We start from the raw sequence: 20,199 nt of genomic DNA on the forward strand, positions 1-20,199 counted from the left end.
CTCCCGGGCTTAAGTGATTCTCCTGCCTCAGCCTCCTGAGTGTCTGGGATTACAGGTGCCAGCCACCATGCCTGGCTAATTTTGTTTTTGTTTTTGTTTTTGTTTTTGTTTTGGTAGAGATGGGGCTTCTCCATGTTGGTCAGGCTGCTCTCGAACTCCTGACCTCAGGTGATCCACCCGCCTCAGCCTCTCAAAGTGCTGGGATTACAGGTGTGAGCCACCACACCTGGCCGCCTGCGTGCTCTTTCTAGGATCAGGAATTAAGGGGACATTTGGTCCTTTCTCCCCAAGAACAACCTCTCCAGGCCCAGACAGAGTCAATTTCAGGCCTTGCCAGGCTGGCACAGGAAGCCACACCCTGAGGTTAGATCCCTGAGCAAATATTATGGCCCCCGCTGCCCCGCCCAAGATAAGGGGAGGCTGAAAGGGGTTCGGAAACCTGCTTCAGCCTAAGAGATTAGCTCCAGCCAAATCCTCCGACTCGAGGCCTCCCCATCCCTGCCTAGGGAGGATGGGACACGGATTGTGCCATGGAGGCCCAAGTCCACCGTTTTCATCTAATACATATTGATGATGTCAGTGGTGGGCAGGGTCTTGAAGAGGAGATAAAGGAGTTCCCAGCCTCCCTCCCACACCCAAGGGAACTAAGTGACTGGTGAGATAGGAGGGCTGGGCGGGCAAGGGGCAACCCTGACCAAACAAGGTCATAGACCGTGTCCCCAGATGGCTGTGCAGAGAAGTTAAGACTCACCTGCTCCAAACTCATGAGGCAATGGCCTGGGGCCTCAGTTTACTTGTCTGCAAAATGGGTTTTCTTGGGGGTGGGCAGCGGGGAGCTGGATGAGATAACAGGAAAAGCTGAAGCTGTCAAAAAGAATAATGGACCAGGCACAGTGGCTCACACCTGTAATCCCAGCACTTTGAGAGGCCAAGGCAGGTGGATTACTTGAGGGCAGGAGTTTAAGACCAGCCTGGCCAACATGGAGAACCCCATCTCTACTAAAATTACTAAAATTAGCCTGGCATTGTGGCACATGTTTGTAATCCCAGCTACTCAGGAGGCTGAGGTGGGAGAATCGCTTGAACCCAGGAGGTGGAGGTTGCAGTGAGCCGAGATCGCGCCACTGCACTCCAGCCTGGATGACAGATCAAGACTCCATTCCAAAAAAAAAAGAAGAATGATATCAGCAGAATACATCTACAAGCTGACCACTTCTCCCATCCCTGGTTCAGCCACCACTACCTCCTGCCTGGTCCAGCACTGCCCAACAGGAACAAGACTGGAGCCACGAACACAGTTCGACCTTTCCCAGCCTCATCTCATGAAGAAAGGCAAAATGAATGTATTTAACACAACATATGCAAAATGTCATTTCAGCACAGAATCAATGTAAAAAAACTGATTATCTGTTTTACGTTACTGTGGGTGTGTGCTTTTTTTTCCTTAATGAGACAAGGTCTTGCTCTGTCACCCAGGCTGGAGTACAGTGGGGAGATCACAGTTCACTGCAGCCTCAATCTCCTGGGCTCAAGCAATCCTCCTACCTCAGCCTGCCAAATAGCTGGGACTACAGGCGTGCAACACCACTCCTGGCTAATTTTTAAATGTTTTGTAGATAGGTGTTGCTGCGTTGCCCAGGCTGGTCTTGAACTCCTGGGCTCAAGTCGTCCTCCCGCCTCAGCCTCTCAAAGTGCTGGGATTACAGGTGTGAGCCACTGCGCCCGGCCCCTCTTATTGAACCTCTACTCCAATGTCACTCTGACAATGTCACCTTGCTGCCTTGCATAAACCAGTGCCCCGACCACCTCCATCCTTTCCCCTGCTTTATTTTTCTCCATAGCATCGTCCCCACCTGTTCTAATACTGCTCATGTTTGTATTCGTCTACTAACTGTCTCCCCAATCAACAGGTCAGCTCTATGTCTATTTTATTCATGGTTGTAACCCCACAGCGCCTAGCGCAGTGCCCGGCACATAGTAGGTGCTCCATAAACGTTTGCCAAATGGTGGAGGAACAACGGCCGCAGTGCCCCCAGTACGTGCTCTGAGGCAGGCCCAGCACCAAGCGCCCCATGTGCCTATTTTAATCCTCAGAAGAGTCCCAGGGAAGTCGGTGTCATGACCACCCCCCACCCACTGCACAAGCAGGCAAAAGCCCCTGCCCATGAGAACCTGTCTGCTTTCTGCCCAGCGGGGCGGCGCACAGCAGGTGCTAAAGAGCCTGCAGCTCTTGCTTGAACCAAGGATCTGGGCTCACAGCCGGAAGCACCAGAGGAGGGGCCGGGGGGGGTGGAGGATGGGGGCGGACTGGGAAGGGTGGGTGTGACGCTGCAGTGCCTCTAGAGCCCAGCCTGGTCACACTCTGCAGGCAGACAGCAGATCACAAGGAACCTGAGCCTCTCTGAAGACTTCTCTCTCTGTGTCATCCACACCTGGTGTCCAGTTCCACAAACATGCTCAGAGCCCCTGCGCTTGCCAGGCGATTTGCTAGGCAGTGCTGAGGACACGGTGGTGACAGCCCAGCCCTGCCCAGCTGAGGCTCCTAGGCCAGTGGGGGGAAAAGACCCAGCCTCAGACAGCGAGAACCCAAGGCAGTCAGGGCTGGGACAGGGAATTCCAGGCCTTGGAGTCCAGGAGGGCTTCCTGGAGGAGGGGGTTTGGGGAAGGCAGTGGAATACAGCAGAGGGAAGCAGGGATATTCTGGGTAGAGTGCAAGTGAGACAGAAGAACTGAAGCAAAGGGTTCCCAGAAGCAAGAGGTGTTCCATGTAGCTGGTCAGGTGGGCAGAAGTCAGGCCGGGCAGGACCTCCTGGGCCACAGCGAGGAACCTGGGCTTCCTCCCAAGGGCACTGGGGAGCCACAGCAGGTTCTGAGCAGGGAGGGGCAGAGGCAGGTTTTTGTTTTAGAAAGAGCCTCTGTCTGCCATGTGGAGGGGCAATGGGAGACGGGGAGACCAGGGCCAGAGACTAGGGAGGAGGCTGGTGGGGAGACAGGAGGACCCACGCAAGGTGGGCTCGTGGGGTGGTCACCTAGACCAGGGCGGGGGCTTCAGGGACGGAGAGAAGATATACTTAGAGTCAGCTGCCAGAAGGGGTGGCATGTTCGGGGAGTAGGGGGAGGCATCAGGGAGGAGGCCCCAGGTCTCTTTTCCCATTGATGAGGTGGGTAGTGGCGCCTTCCCTGATAAGGAAACCAGGAGAAGAAACACTTCTGGGGGAAGACTCCCAGGTCAATTTGGGACAAGGTGAGTGAGAGGTGCCCAGGGACATCGGGGAGGCATCCTGATTGATACTGGGATGAGGTCCCAGGGCTCTGGGCCAGGATGGAGAAGGGTGAGGTGAGGTCACAGGTGGGGAGGGGGGAGCAGGAGGTGCCAGGACGCTCTCTGTGCCTCTCACCTGCACTCACCCATGACTCCTCAGGGCCTCCTCCCGCTTGTCAGTACCCTACCCCGTGAGGGCAGCCCAGGACACAGTGCTGGAGGCAAACCAGGACAGGTGAGCACAGATGTGGCCCCCTGCCCAGAAGCAGGCTGTGGAGGCCTCAGAGGAACCAGGACTCAGAAGCCATCAGGATGTGGGTGATAAGAACACAGCTATCAGCAGCTCCAGCACCACAACCCGCTCGGCTCCTGCCCAGCATCATCTCAGAGACACCTTCCCTGGTACCCTCCCTCCACCTCAATTTAAAGTAGCAAACTAGGCCAGGGGCAGTGGCTCACACCTGTAATCCCAGCACTCTGGGAGGCCAAGGTGGGAAGATCACTTGAGGCCAAGAGTTTGAGACCAGCCAGGGCAACATAGCGAGACCCCATCTCTACAAAAAATAAAATGGTAAATCCCCTTTCTGACTTTATTTTTCAATCTGTCATGGAAGACATTTACCTTTCCTTTATTTACTCCCCAAATGTCGGCCCCCCAAGGACACGGATTTCATCTGTCTTGTGCATGGCTACATCCTCAGCACTTAGAACAGCACCTGGCAAACAATAGGTGTTCATTCAATGTTTGTCCAATAAATGAATGAGTGATTTACTGAGCATTCACTCTGTGCCAGTCGTGGCAAGTACCATACTTCACACGTGTATCTACTTAATCCTTACAACAGCCCTGTGATATCAGTACTATTGTTTTCCCCATTTTACAAATAAGGAAACTGAGGCCTGGCAGATTCCATAAATTGCCCAGGGTCCTGGAGGTAGGAAACAGTGGAACTATGTCCAGAGCCTATACTTTTTTTTGATGGAGTTTCACTCTTTTGCCCAGAGTTCAAGCGATTCTCCTGCCTCAGCCTCCCAAGTAGCTAGGATTACAGGTGCTCACCACCACACCCAGCTAATTTTTATATTTTTAGTAGAGACAGGGTTTCACCATGTTGGCCAGGCTGGTCTCGAACTCACGCCCAGCCAGAGCCTATACTTTTAATAACAGTTACACCAATCAGATCCACGTCCACCAGGTCCTGGCTTAAATCCCTGACTTGTAGCATCTCACTAACTGCTGTCAACAACCCTGAAGTAACGTCCATATCATCTCTATTTTTTTGTTTGCTTTTGAAATGGAATCTTGCTCCGTCGACCAGCCTGGAGGGCAGTGGTACGATCTTGGCTCACGGCAACCTCTGCCTCCTGGATTCAAGTGATTCTCCTACCTTAGCCTCCCTAGTAGCTGGGATTACAGGCATGTGCCACCAAGACCAGTTAACTTTTATTTTTTTGTTTTTGTTTTTGTTTTTTGAGATGGAGTCTCACTCTGTTGCCTAGGCTGGAGTGCAGTGGCGAGATCTCAGCTCACTGCAACCTCTGCCTCCCAGGTTCAAGAGATTCTCCTGTCTCAGCCTCCTGAGTAGCTGGGACTACAGGCGCATACCACCACGCCCAGCTAATTTTTTATATTTTTAGTAGAGACAAGGTTTCACCATATTGGCCAGGCTGATCTCGAACTTCCGACCTCGTGATCCTCCTGCCTCTGCCACCCAAAGTGCTGGGATTATAGGCATGGGCCACCACACCCTGCTAACTTTTGTATTTTTAATAGATACGGGGTTTCGCCATGTTGGTCAGGCTGGTTGCGAACTCCTCACCTCAGGTGATCTGCCCGTCTCAGCCTCGCAAAGTGCTGGGACTACAGGCACCTGCCACCACACCTGGCTATTTTTATTATTATTATTTTTAGTAGAGACAGGGTTTCACCATGTTGGCCAGGCTGGTCTCGAACTCCTGACCTCAAATGATCTGCCCGCCTCAGCCTCCCAAAGTACTGGGATGACAGGCATGAGCCACCACACCCGGCCATCATCTCTATTTTTCAGAATAATAAATAGAGTCTCAACAAGGGACTGTCCCCAGCCCCACCTTGGGTAAGTGCAGGGCCGGTGTCAAAACTCAGCTCTCCGTGGCCCCAAAGCCTCCGAATATGCCCATTTGACAGAGAGGGGAAAACAAGGCCTCCGAAGAGGGAGAAAGAGAATGTGAATTTCTGAGCACTTTGCAGGAAGCCAAGGAGAGCCCCAAAGAAAACATGTAGCCATACAGCCTCCTGCCCTTCTATCTGGGTTTGCACACAGAACAGGGCTCAAATCCCCTCTCCCTGCGGGAACCTGGACAAGTGGGAGTCCCCACCTGGCACATCTCAGTCTGCAAAGGGGGAGTCCGAAAAGTGCCCACTTTACAGGGTTGCTTCGCCATCCACTGATATAACACCTATAGGTCCCCTGCACCAAGTGGGGCTGGGAAAGGTGCAGTGACTTTTTACTGATTTTATTCCTTGGTGACTCCCAAGCTCTCTGAGGAGGCCATGGGCCTGGGTGGTCGGTAAGCACTACCCGAAAATCTTCCCCTACTTTTCCTCTCTTCTCGGCGACCTGGTTCCTCGCCCAGTACCAAATCCAGGCCCTCGGCACAAAGAGGGTTAGGCGGCTGCCCCAGGAGGCCTGCCCAGGTCACAGCCTCTGGCCGGTGCCCGCCACACCCACCCTGGTACCCAAACTGGGCCCCAGATCCTTGGTGACTCGATCCCTCCAAATTCAGGTGATCTCCCCTGGCTCCAAATCACCAAACCCTCCCAGGTCCTGCGGCAGACGGAGCCGAGCCCCAACCAGGAAGGGAGTCTGAGCACTGGGACTTCAACGCCACCATCTCCAAGACTCGGTTTGGGGTGAAAGATGGCGCTGACTGGGTACAGCTGGCTGCTCCTCAGTGGTGAGCGGGAATGGCACCCCCCAGCACCTCAGTCCCTTGAGGACCCCAGGGAGGGGAGGGGACCCCCCGTCTGAAAGAGGGAAGGTGTGAGCAGAAGTCCAGCGTGATAGGGAGGGAGGGCAGCCCTGCTTCACACCAGCACAGTTCACCCCTCCAAGAGGCACCTGCACTGGGCAGGCTGGGGACAGCCACCCAGAGAGGTTTTCAGGATGGGCTTTGGAGATTTCTAAGCCCAGGGCATGAGCCAGGACAAGGGAGCCGCTGTTGCTCCTTCATTCCTGCGGGTTTCTGTTTTATCAGCTATGGAAGCCTTGACGAGGCTAAACTCTTCCCAGAAGCTGTTTCTCCTGGAAGATGCAGGTTGGGGCAGTGGCCTTTCCCTTCTCAGCCTCTGTGTGCCTGTGAAATAGGCCTCACTGACAGAGTCATGTAAAGACCATTATAAGCAGCACAATATCTGCTGTGTGCCCGGAGCTGTTCTGAGAGCTTCTCATGTGTTTAAAAGCACCTATGAGGGGCCGGGCATGGTGGCTCACGCCAGTAATCTCAGCACTTTGGGAGGCCGAGGCGGGTGGATCACCTGAGGTCAGGAGTTCAAGACCAGCCTGGGTAACATAGTAAAACCCCATCTCTCCTAAAATACAAAAAATTAGCCAGGTGTGGTGGCACATGCCTGTAATCCCAGCTGCTCGGGAAGCTGAGGCAGGAGAATCACTTGAACCTGGGAGGTGGAGATTGCAGTCAGCCAAGATTGCACCACCGCACTCCAGCCTGGGCAACAGAACAAGACTCCATTTCTAAAAAATACCCCAAACCATCTATGAGGGAGGCCCACACATGAACCCCCACTTCATAGGGAGAAAACGAGGCTCAGAAAGGTGAAATCATTGGCTGCTGTCACACAGCCAAAAAGTGGCAGGACTGAGGGCTAGCCCCTCACTCCTAGCCACACTCTAACAGCCTGGAAAGTACCAGAAAGCTGGCCAGGCATGTAAGTCCTTTTTACGTGAGCACTGTCACAGCCGCCCGTTCCAGGCAACCACACATCATTCAAACCCAAGCAGCCCCAACCATCTCATCAGGCTTGAGGCTGATCTGCTTGGTTGAGAAGGAAAGGGATGGAGTGTGTTCATCTTACCCCTGCTTTCCACTGTAGGCGAGCTTAGAGAGGCAGAGGAAGAGCCCCCGACTGGGAGTCAGGACCCAGGGGGCAGGCCCTGACGTCCTACGTGGGGCCATACAATTAGCTGGGCTGGATACGCAGCCGAATCTCGTGAGACTTGGTTTGGTGGCTGTCACGATGGGAAAACCCTTTGGGTCCTGCTTAAAGCCACAGGTCCTCTGGGCTGAGCACTTGCCTTGCACTTGCTGTATGCAAGATGTGATGCTAGATCCTCGGCACAGTCCGTCAAACCCAATCCTCACAACACATCCCTCCCTCCCTGGGACTGAGTCCCTCCCTGGGACTGAGCTCCTGCATCTGACTAACATGTATTGGGCATTTACTGTATACCAGGCATTCTAAATGTGTTATGTGTACAGGATCCTTACAACCTTAAAGGCAGGTAGACCTGTCATCCCCACGTGACAGTTGGAAGAACAGAAACACAGAGAGAGTGTACGCAAAGCCACTCTATAGATAAACTCCCAGAAAGATTAGGTGGCTGAGATGTTGAGAGTCAGAGAGTCGCAGGTTCAAATCCTGGTTTTGCCTGTCCTCGTTTATACAGAAGGACATTGGGCTGGGGACGTGCCCCGAGCCTGAGTCTCTTCTTCTGTCAAATGAAGCAATTGATCAAACCTGCCTCATCCAACCCCTCTGACTCCTCTTCCTCAGCCACATTCCTGAATGTGGGGGCTGAGATCTCTATCACCCTGGAGCCTGCCCAGCCGACCGAAGGGGACAACATCACGCTGGTCGTCCACGGGCTTTCGGGGGAACTGCTCGCCTACAACTGGTACGCGGGGCCCACGCTCAGCGTATCGTACCTGGTGGCCAGCTACATTGTGAGCACAGGCGATGAGACTCCTGGCCCGGCCCACACGGGGCGGGAGGCTGTGCGCCCCGATGGCAGCCTGGACATCCAGGGCGTCCTGCCCCGGCACTCAGGCACCTACATCCTGCAGACGTACAACAGGCAGTTTCAGACTGAGGTGGGCTACGGACACATGCAGGTCTATGGTGAGACACCTCCCAACACCCGCCTCTGCCCCAGCCGGGCCTTCCAACCTCCTTCTCAATCCTTCTTAAAAAAAAAAAAAAAAAAAAATCCAACAGTGTTTAAACCATCAGGGAAAAAGTTTCTAAAATAACCTCAAAATGCTCATCTCCTTCAGGATGGCCTCCAGGATTAGACCTGCCTCCTAAACCCATTCTTTGTCCCTCCGGCTGAGGGTGTAGGGGCACAGCCACAATCCGGCCATGCCCCTTGTCTGGGGAAGGGAAGGCCCTCGAAGCAGGCGGTGCCTGGCCCCCTCCCCCTCTGTCTCTTGCCTCCACAGAGATCCTGGCCCAGCCCACAGTCTTGGCCAACAGCACGGCACTGGTGGAGCGTCGAGACACCCTACGCCTTATGTGCGGCAGCCCCAGCACCACAGCTGAGGTCCGCTGGTTCTTCAACGGTGGGGCCCTGCCCGTCGCTCTCCGCCTGGGCCTGTCCCCTGACGGCCGGGTGCTGGCCAGGCATGGCATCCGCCGGGAGGAGGCCGGTGCCTATCAATGTGAGGTGTGGAACCCGGTCAGTGTCAGCCGCAGTGAGCCCATCAACCTGACCGTGTACTGTGAGTCCTCCTGGCCCTACCGGAGATACCCAGTGTCCAAACCTCATGGATGGGGAAACCGAGGCCAGGAGAGGGGGCCCAAGGGCACACAGCGAGTCAGCAGGCAAGCTGGGGTTGGGGAACAGGGGCCCCTCTTAAAGTGCACTTGCCCTGGGCAGGCACAGTGGCTCATGCCTGTAATCCCAGCACTCTGGGAGGCCTAGGTAGGAGGATCACTTGAACCCAGAAGTTTGAGACCACCCTGGGCAATATAACAAGACCCCGTCTCTACCAAAAACATAAAAATTAGCCAGGCATGGTGGCACATGCCTGTAGTCCTAGCCACTCAGGAGGCTTGAGCCCCAGAGGCCAAAGTTGCAGGTGCAGTGAGTTATGATTACACCACTGCACTCCAGCCTGGGCGACAGAGCAAGATGCTGTCTCAAAAAAAAAAAAAAAAAGAAAGAAAGAAAAAAACATACACTTGCCCCATATCCTAAAGGACTTCTACAGACCACCTTTACTATTGAATAATCCTTCAGTTAGGAGCAATATCTGCAGAGAAAGCAAACAGGGCCAGTTGCTTTGAAAAGGGAGCGGGGGAGGAAATAGTGTAATGGGAGGGGACACAAAATTTAACAACATAACCAAAGCACACAGTCATTCCCAGGGGCAGCAGATGTGCAGTGTGGAATCCTGGGAAAATAAATCACCGAGGTACATGAGGACCCGTGATGTAGAAAAACTTAGTGCCTAGAATCCTAGAATCCTACAACCAGAGAATTCTGGACTTCAGAAGCACTGAATTCCAGACTCTGAGAATCTTAGAACCTCTAGATGCAGAGTTTCTTAGAATCTTAGAATCTAATCCTGAAATCTTAGAGTCTAGAATCTTGGAAACAGATTTCTAGAACCTTAGAACCTTACAACCTAAAAGCACCAATTCTTAAAGCCCTAGAATTCTACACTCTTAGAATGGCTTTGTCAGAAAAAAACAAAAAATCATTTAGGCTTTTTTTATTTGTCAATGGAGCCATAGATTTCAAAAATACCTTGAAATGTTATCTGGCCCAACACATTCTTTTTACAGAACAGAAAGCTGAGATCCTCTGAGAGGGAGTGATTCTCAAGATCCCAGAACAAGTTAGAGTTAAGGCCAGAGCTTTTTTTTCCCCTCCACGAGGCCAAGATATTCCCAGGGACCTAGCCTGGTGGAGAGAAAACCAGGGGTTCCCACCTCCACTCCTCCTTCCCTATACTGCCCCATCTCTCCCTCCTGCCCTCACAGTTGGCCCAGAACGTGTGGCCATCCTCCAGGATTCCACCACCCGCACAGGCTGCACCATCAAAGTTGACTTCAACACGTCCCTCACCCTGTGGTGCGTGTCCAGGTCCTGCCCAGAGCCCGAGTATGTGTGGGCCTTCAATGGGCAGGCCCTAAAGAACGGTCAAGACCACGTCAACATCAGCAGCATGACAGCTGCCCAGGAGGGGACGTACACATGTATTGCGAAGAACACCAAGACCCTGCTATCTGGATCTGCCTCAGTCGTGGTCAAGCTCTCTGGTGAGTCACCCCCAGCCTGACCACCCCCCAATCCCCATGGAGGCCTCATCAGGCTGTGAGGGTTAAGCCACCATTTGCCCAAAAGAGAATCGGAACATGGTAGATTCACAGTTCATTGATGAGCTGTGACAAAGTGGCATATCAAGTGGATCCCTTTGCATCTGGGTCTAAAGGGAGACAGCCCATGTCCTGTTCACCTGGAGAACAAATGGCAAACCATTGTGGGTTGACAGAGTGGAAAATCACTCAGATGTCACTTCAGGTGGGTGCCACTGTTCTAAATTCAGTCACCAGCTGCTTAGGGGCTTGACCCACCCCCCCACCACACAGACAGCTGCAATTCTGTGCAGCCAACTAGACTACCCAGTTATCTGACCCAGATGACAGGCATACACACACACACACACACACACACACACACACACAATTGGAGAATCACAGCCAATTGCTGGCAAATGGAGAAACAGCTGGGGAGGCATTGTCATCTTGCTTCTGTCCTAAAATGACCTGAGGGCTGGGGCAGTGCAGGTGGTTGTCATTTCAGAGCCATTGCGATCCTCAGGCAACATTTTCTCATCTTCCGGGGATGGCGGCTTTGAATATTAAGGCCTCATTAATTCCACCTCGGTTCCTTCCCAAGTGGCCATCATCCCCGGGGGACAGTGGGAAATGGTCCTTCCCTCCCTCCCACTAACAGGCTGGGTCTCATCCAAGGGGTGGATTTTCACCCAAAGCTGAAATGGCATCCCCAGAGGTAAGTGTGCCTCCCGCTCCACTCACCTGGGGCTTTGGCAGCTGGTCTTGACGGGAGACAGGGGGATGGACCAGATGACCTCAGGCACTACCCCAAGCCCTGCCTGTGCAGGCCAAGATGGGGGGTGTCCAAGGTATGCAGGTATGTTTAGGGAGTGGATACACTGCTCCCAAGGGCTTCTAGTACTGTCAGCAACTCTGTGGCAGGTGCTGGGAGAGAGACAGAAGAAAAGGAGACTAATCCGATGGAGGAGACATGGCCTCTGTCCTTGGAGAGACGGTCCTGGGACAGGGAAACATGGCTCCCTTATTCAAGGAATTGCTGCTCAAAGAGAACAGGCAATGCCTTATCCTCCATGAGCTTCCAACCAGTAATGAGGGAGATATGACAACTCACCCTCAGTGGGCTCCTAGTCAGATGGAGGAGACACAGTCTGCACTTGGGGAGAATTTTCCTTCTGATGGGGAGATGTGGTCTCCAGGAGACATGGCCCTGTTTTTTTAGCGTTCCTAGTCTGATGGGGTATCCACCTTTGGGGTACTCCTAATCTGATGGAGGAGTACAGGTCCCCACTTTCTAGGAATTTCCAGTCTGATAGAATGACATTTTCCTCTAATTTCTAAGGTCCCCAACTTGATTGGAAAAACCCAGCAACAATTTAGAATTTCTCAATCTGATGGAGGAAACAGGGCTGCCACCTTGTAGGAATTTTCAATCTGATGGAGGAGACATGGCCTCCCACCCTCTAGAATCTTTCAATCTGATGGAGGAGCTATGGTTTACACATTCTGGGGTCTCTCGGTCTGACAGACGCAAGTCCCAACCATCTCATGGGGAAGACATGGTCCCCATTTTCTGGGATTTCCACTCTGATAGGGGAGACATGGCCCCTATATTTCGGGAATCTCCATTCTGATGGAGGAGACATGACCTAACCTTCCAGGGTCTTCCAGTTTGATGGGAGAGACACCTCTCAAAGGCTGAGAATTTGTAGTCTGATAGGGGAGACACAGTCCCCTAGCAGACACTATTGGGACCCAGAATCCACCTCCACCACGACACAAGTCACCTCCTTCCTCAGTCTCCTTCCCAGCACCCTACAAGGGGAGTACCAGCCAGCTGGGGGGAGGCCAGCAGGGGATGGGAGGGGGACACGATGCCAGATGCAGGCCAAGCTGACCCAGCCCCTTCGCTCTCTCCCCAGCTGCAGCAGTTGCCATGATGATCGTGCCCGTGCCCACCAAACCAATGGAGGGCCAGGACGTGACGCTGACCGTGCAGGGCTACCCCAAGGACCTGCTGGTCTATGCCTGGTACCGCGGGCCTGCCTCTGAGCCCAACCGGCTGCTCAGCCAGCTGCCGTCAGGAACCTGGATTGCAGGCCCCGCACACACAGGCCGGGAGGTGGGCTTCCCCAACTGCTCACTGTTGGTGCAAAAGCTGAACCTCACAGACACTGGCCGCTACACACTCAAGACCGTCACACTGCAGGGCAAGACCGAGACACTGGAAGTGGAGCTGCAGGTGGCCCGTGAGTGTGTGGGAAAGGGCAAGGCATGCCCCTTTTTAGACAAGGGCTCCCAAAAGGAGCCTTTGCTTCCTCCATCAGGCTGGGGGACATAGACCAAAGATGGATATCCCTCCCCCATCAGACTGAAGGAAGAGACCTTGTCTCCTCCGTCTAACTTGGGAGTCCCCAAATAGGGCTCTGCCTCTTCTATCAAACTAATGACCTACACTGTGGGTAGACTGGCCTCCTCCATCAGACTGAGGGTTGATAAAGGGGACCCCCATGCCTTCTCTCTCAAATAAGAGGTACAGCAGACTGAAGGTTTTAAAAGAGTCTGACGGTGGAGCATCCTTTTTCCCGCAGACCGGTGGACCCTAAAACATAGGGTCCATATTGGGGAAATGGGTTAATGATGGGAGTTTACCTCTCCTATCAGACTGCAGGCATAGAGTAAGGATGAATCAGACTGGGAGATCCTATGCAATGGGGATCATGTATCCTCCTTTCTATTACCATGAAGGCAAAGTTTCTATCATCAGATGGTGGAGTTTCTCTTTCAAACTGAAATAAGGATGATCGACTCCATTAGGATGGAGGCTTCTACGTGTGGAAGTTGCGTCTCCTCCGTCAGAACGGAAGTTCCCAGATGTTGGGCACCATGTCTCCCCATTGAACTGGGAGCTCTTAGAAGTCAGGAGCAATATCTCCTCCATCAGACTGGGAGCTCTTAGAAGTCAGGAACAATGTCTCCTCCACTGGATTGGGAATTCCCAAATGTTGAAGACCATGTCACCTCCCTCAGACTGGGAGCTCTCAGATGTTGGGAACCGTGTCTCCCCATCAACTGGGAGTTTCTAAAGTCAGAAACTATGTCTCCTCCATCAGACTAGGAGCTCCCAGAGTCAAGATCCATGTCTCCTCCATCAGACTGGGAGCTCCCAGAGTCAGGATCTATGTCTCCTCCATCAGACTGGGAGCTCCCGGAGTGACGGTCCATGTCTCCTCCATCAGACCGGGAGCTCCCAGAGACAGGGACCATGTCTCCTTCATCAGACTGGGAGCTCCTGGAGTCAGGGACTATGTTTCCCTCATCAGACTGGGAGCTCCCAGAGTCAGGGACCATGTCTCCTCCATCAGACTGGGAGCTCCCAGAGGCAGGGACCATGTCTCCTCCATCAGACTGGGAGCTCCCAGAGTCAGGGTCCATGTCTCCTCCATCTGACTGAGCGTCCCCAGAGGTCTATGAGTCCATGTCCCTACAGTAGGGCCAGGTTTCCCCCATTAGCTCTCAGACACTGGGGATGAGATCATTCCCCAAGTCTGGAATCTTGCCTCCCCCAGCAGCCAGAGCACTCTCAGAAGCCATGTCCCTGAGTTCAGGATGGTGCCTCCCCTATCACTGGAAATTTCCAGGATCAAGGACTCAACCACTGCCAGTTACCCACTTTCATCCATTCACTGATCAAACCCTGGTTTTCTGGGTCAGTGTTAGGGGAGAATGCCGTTCAGTGGCAGCAGGCCACCCCAACAAAGCCTCGGGATTCCTTTTCACCCATTCTCTCTTCTCACAGTCAACCTCCCTCCCTCGCACAAGGACCAACGCTACCTTCCTGAACCTGAACCTGGCACAGGCTGAGCGTGGGGTGGATTGGGTCACTGGGTGGCCCAGGGTGGGCAGGGGAGCAGAAGGGGTGGGGGCACTGGGGACCTGGTCCTCCATCTCTCTGACAGCCTCCTTCGTCCCCTCGCCCCATCTGCCCCCACAGCCCTGGGGTAGCAGCGTGACCCTGGAGACGTCCAGAGAGAAGAGCTCTTCGCACCATCCTCTGGTCCTCGCCCTCTGAGTGGGAACCGCTCCCCCCACAGCAAGGATGCCAGGCTGTGGTCCTGCTGTTCTCCTGCCTCCACCCTAGAGCTAGAGCCACAGGGCCCCACTCCCTCGCTGAGCTGTTGGGGAGCCACCGAAGCCATAAAAGTCCTGGTTAATGCACATGTGTGTCAGCCTCTCCTTCCACCACCGCTAGCCCCGCCATTTCCTGGCGGCCACACTCATTTCCTTTCCCGCCCAAGACTTTTCTCAGTCTGGGTGTGCACATGCAGGAGGATGGGCCCAGATCACCATGCTCCACACCCCACTGCTGGATGCCAGGGCCTTGTGCCCCTCCCGCAGTGCCCCAGGTTATATGTGAGAGTCCTGCTCCCCAGCTGGCCAAGGACTGCCCCTCTTGAGGCACCAGCATTCTGCGGGACATGGCTCTCCCCCACACTGCACCTCACTTTGTCACCTGGGCCCCAAAACAGGGCTGCTTGTGCTTAGGAAATGACCATATTTCGCAAGAAGACTTCCATCACCTTCTGGTAGTCCTCACCCATTTAATCAAAGACACAACTTTGTCCTGGGATTCCCCGCACGTCTCTCAAACATTACCTGCACAACCCTGAAAATATCTCCATCCTTCTCTAGCCACAGAAAAGACCCTGTGGGTGGACAATGCAAGCGGGGAAGAGGTAGAGGCCAGGAGTGGAGAGCTGGGAAGTGGGGGCTGGAATGAGTGTGTTTTCTAACTCTTCTCATTAATGGGAGCCACAGGCCCCACCCAGCCGCAACGCCCCACTGGAAAGGGGCTCTTGGCATTGGTCAGAGTGGTGATGGCCGAGTCCAGGCTTAGAATAGAAAGACAGGTTTGGGCAGGGACGAGAAAGGCCCTTTTGGGGATGATTGTGTTGAGCTGGGGTGATGGGTGGTGAAAGACCTCCAGAATGTGGGTTACAAAATCTGGATCATAATCCTGCATTTGCCACGGATTCACTGGAGCCTCAATTTGCCCATCAGTAAAAAGGTGTGGACTTGAGGTAGACCAGACTTTTCCAAACCATTTTTAAAAGACTCAGAGCCCTTTCTTCAAATGCAAGTTTACACAGCAGGTCAATTTATTATTAATATTTAAAATAGCAATGCAACAAATATAGCCACAGCACAGTGGCCCATGCCTGTAATCCTAACACTTTAGGAGACTAAGGTGAGAGAATCGCTTGAGCCCGGAAAGTTGAGACCAGCCTGGGCAATATGGCAAAATCCCGTCTCTATTTTTAAAAATAAATAAATAAGTGAAACCACCTATAGATACCAATTCAATAGCTACACTCGTCTCCTCCAAAGTTTCTACAGAGTTGAAAAAGAATTCCTTAAATTTAAATAACATTGGGATTAGCCAGACATGGTGGTGCATGCCTATAGATCACTGGAGCACAGGAATTCGAGGCTGCAGTGAGCCATGACCGCACCACTGCACTCCAGCCTGAGCAACAGAGTGAGACTACATCTCATAAAAAATGTTACATTTTACGAATAAAAGGTAACACTTGGGGCCAGGCACGGTGGCTCAACCCTGTAATCCCAGCACTTTGGGAGGCCGAGGCGGGTAGATCACGAGGTCAGGAGTACAAGACCAGCCTGACCAACATGGTGAAACCCCGTTTCTACTAAAAAGACAAAAATAATCCAGGCATGGTGGTGTGCGCCTGTAATCCCAGCTACTCAGGAGGCTGAGGCAGAATTGCTTGAATCTGGGAGGCGGAGGTTGTAGTGAGCTGAGATCACACCACTGCACTCCAGCCTGGGCGACAGAACAAAACTCTATCTCAAAAAAAAAAAAAAAAAGTGACACTTGGACTACAGAAGCAACTAAAATACAAAATATCAACCAGAATCAAATGACAGTAAAAGCTTCATATACATCAAACCTGTGGGATATGGCCACAGCCATCCTTGAAGAGAAAAATGATAGCTTATCAGCACTGAGAGTACTAAAGGAAAAAGACTTGAAAATGAACAAAACAAGCTTTCTACTCAAGCCACTAGAAAAAGTCCACAAAATGAGCCAAAGAAAAAAGCTAAGGAATGAAGAAAGGTAAAAGCAGAAATAGATGAAATATAAAACAAAACATGACCAATAAAACCTAAAGCTGATTCTTTGAAAATGTAAATGAAATAGACAGACTTTTTGCAGGTGTGATCAAGAAAAAAAAAAAAGAGAAGTATAAATAAGGAACACAACTAATAAAGAGCTAAGGAGATTAATATGTAAGATAAAAGGCCCTGGGGTGGGTGCTGTGCTCACACCTGTAATCCCAGCACTTTGGGAGGCTGAGCCAGGAGGATCACTTGAGCCCAGGAGTTCCAGACCAGCCTGAGCAATGTAGCAAGACCTCATGTCTACAAAAATTTTTCAAAAATTATCCAGGAATAGTGGTGCATGCCTGTAGTCCCAGATACATGGGAGGCTAAGACAGGAGGATTGCTTGAACTCAGGAGGCCAAGGCTGCAGTGAGCTATACTCACCCTACTGCACTCCATCCTGGGCAACAGAGCAAGACTTTGTCTCTAAAACAAGAGAGAGAGAGAGAGAGAGAGACAAAAGAGAAACTGATCTGGTTGAAGCAAAGGTTGCTCAATAAATATACATTGACTGAAGAGGGATCTGTTGGTTGCTCCCCATACCACTGCCCACCCTGCTTCCATGACACAGACACTGCCTCCCTCTCTAGAAGCTGAAAACGTCAGGTACTCACTTTCCCAAACTGCCTTGCAGCTACAAGCAGCCATGTGACCAATTCAAGCCAATGAGGAAGCAGAGAGTCTAAAGTTCCACCCACTGACTCCACCTCACCTGAGGGGACCCTGAGGGAGCTCTATGGAGTTTTAAAGCTATTATCTAAATTAGTGGTCTCCATTGTGGGGCTTCTAGCTGGGATATGAGGATGGACTTCAGCCCATGCTGCTAACCCCAACACTATCCAGCCCAGAAAGAAGAAGTAGCATCCATATTCCCACCCTCACCCCACCCCTATCCACCCAAGTTCACATAAAAACTTGACATAGATGGTGGGGCTAGAGTCTAGATATAACAGAAATTCTTGGCCAGGCACGGTGGCTCACGCCTGTAATCCCAGCACTTTGGGAGACCGAGGCATGCGGATCACGAAGTCAGGAGATCGAGACCATCCTGGCTAACACGATGAAACCCCGTCTCTACTAAAAATACAAAAAATTAGCCGGGCGTGGTGGCAGGCACCTATAGTCCCAGCTACTCGGTAGGCTGAGGCAGGAGAATGGCATGAACCCAGGAGGCAGAACTTGCAGTGAGCCAAGATCACACCACTGCACTCCAGCCTGGGCGACACAGAAAGACCCCGTCTCAAAAAAAAAAAAAAAAAATTATCTTCAGTGGCTACGCTGGGCGCTGTGGCTCATACCTATAATCCCAGCACTTTGGGAGGTTGAAGTGGGCTGATCACCTGAGGTCAGGAGTTCGAGACCAGCCTGGCCAGTATGGTGAAGCCCCATCTCTACTAAAAATACAAAGAAATTAGCCAGGTGTGGTGTGATCAAGAAAAACAAAAACAAAAAAAAACACAAAAAACAGAAGTATAAATAAGGAACACAAATAATAAAGAGCCAAGGAGATTAATATATAAGATAAAAGGGTGGCCTGTAATCCCAGCTACTTGGGAAGCTGAGGCAGGAGAATTGCTTGAACCCAGGGGGCAGTGAGCCGAGATCACACCATTGCACTCCAGCCTGGTAACAAGAGTGAAACTCCATCTCAAAAAGAAAAGAAAAAAGAAAAGAAAAGAAAGGAAAAGAAATTATCTTCAGTGGCTAGTAAGAGATATTGGAACTAACATAAACAAATAGATAAAATAGATATACAGGGATTCATTTATATGGCTAGAAGATTATTTTTCTCACACGTAAAAAATCTCCAGAAGCAGATTGTTCAGAGCTAGAATGGAGGCCCTGTAGTGTTATCAGGGACACAGCTCTATTTTTCTGTTCCATTTTCCTTACCTTGGGGCTTCCCTCCTCTCCATCACCTCATGGCCCAAGATGGCTGCTGGAGTCACAGCTGCCTCATCCATATTCCAGGCAAGAAGCAGAAAGAAGGGGACAAAGGGAAACAACAACAAAAAAATTCCTCCTAGCCAGTTTATGAACTGTGCTCCTTTTAAGGGAACTTTACCTAAGGCCCATCCAACAACCCCTGCTTAGATCTGTTTGGCCAGCTCATAGTACCATGGCCACCCTAGCTGCAAGGGAGGCAAGGAATTTCAGTCATTGCCTTGGGTATGTTGCTGCCCCAATTAACATCAAGGTTCTTGTATTAAGAAAGACTGAAAGAATGTCCCAGGTGGGCAGCTGGCAGGCTTGGCCACTCCAAGCCTTGGAACTTCTACCTCCCCAGCTAGGCAAAATGGCCTTCCTCACCTGAGCCCAAGGAGTAAGAGTCACAGCCTCAGTAGCAGGGGTTTGGGAAAGATGGGAGCTGCTGCTGTGAGCTGTAATTGTGTGCAGTTGATGCAGAATGAGGCCAGCAGGAGGGGTAGAGGGAGGGAAAGAGAAGCAGCTCAGGTTTCTAGGTCAAGTCAGATCCCATAGCCTCAGGGTGTGGTGGAGGCTCAGATGTCCCCAAGACCAGGTCCTCCGTCCCTCTGGGCATCTCTGTGCTCTTTTACTGAATTATCCCAAGTAGTACAATCCCCTTCATTAAGAGTCTAGGAAAGAATAATAACAATAACCACAAAATAATAATCACTCCTATATCTCGAGCATCAGTGTATTAGTCCATTCTCACATTGCTATAAAGACATACCTGAGACTGGGTAATTTATAAAGAAAATAGGTTTAATCAACTCATGATTCTGTGGGTTATACAGGCTTCTGCTTCTGGGGAGACCTCAGGAAACTTACAATCATGGCAGAAGGTGAAAGGGAAGCAAGCACATCTTCACATGGCCAGCAGGAGAAGAAGGTGGGGTGCTACACACTTTTAAACAAGCAGCACGAGGGGAATGGTGCTAAAACATTAGAAACTATCCCCATGGTCCAATCACTTCCCATGAGGTCCCTCCTCCTACACTGAGGATCATAACTGGACCTGAGATTTGGGTGGCAACGAAGAGCTAAACCATATCAGCTGGTTTTGTCCTTTTTCATGCAAGATCTCAATTCCTACAGCAGCTCTTAAGAGAAGTTACTATCATTCCCCCAACTTACAGGTGAGGAAACTAAGGCACAGAGACTTGAAAACTTTGCTCCAAGTCTCACAGTTCCCATGGGTCCTAGGTGGTGGTGCTGGTGGGGGAGTCCTCTCCATTGTTCAGCAGAGCAGGGGGTTTCAGGGCACAGCTCTGAGGTCAGACAGAACTCTTTTTAGCTGTGGGATCTTGGGTACATTGCTTGCTTTTCCTCCTTGTAAAATGGAGATGATAATACTGCCCCTGCCTCCTAGGATTGTTGAAAAGATTACATTAGTTAATACAAGTAAAGAGCCTGGAACATGGATGCTCAATAAGTGCCTATGACCCGGACTAAGGTGTTAGCTTTTTTTTTTTTTTTTTTTTTTTTT

General features: G+C 51.7%; 1 protein-coding gene across 1 annotated transcript; it reads left to right on the forward strand.

Moving 5' to 3' along the window:
• Nucleotides 1-3,951: 3,951 nt before the first annotated feature.
• CEACAM16 (carcinoembryonic antigen-related cell adhesion molecule 16) lies at nt 3,952-14,776 on the forward strand. Its single transcript, XM_011975064.1, has 7 exons — nt 3,952-4,061; nt 6,067-6,199; nt 8,037-8,381; nt 8,702-8,980; nt 10,248-10,526; nt 12,485-12,811; nt 14,557-14,776. Exons 2-7 carry the CDS (start codon nt 6,163-6,165, stop codon nt 14,565-14,567), a joined length of 1,278 nt encoding a protein of 425 aa, XP_011830454.1. The 5' UTR covers nt 3,952-4,061; nt 6,067-6,162; the 3' UTR covers nt 14,568-14,776.
• Nucleotides 14,777-20,199: the final 5,423 nt, after the last annotated feature.

The sequence above is a fragment of the Mandrillus leucophaeus genome, unplaced genomic scaffold, assembly GCF_000951045.1.
Source record: "Mandrillus leucophaeus isolate KB7577 unplaced genomic scaffold, Mleu.le_1.0 Scaffold151, whole genome shotgun sequence".
Taxonomy (NCBI): domain Eukaryota; kingdom Metazoa; phylum Chordata; class Mammalia; order Primates; family Cercopithecidae; genus Mandrillus; species Mandrillus leucophaeus.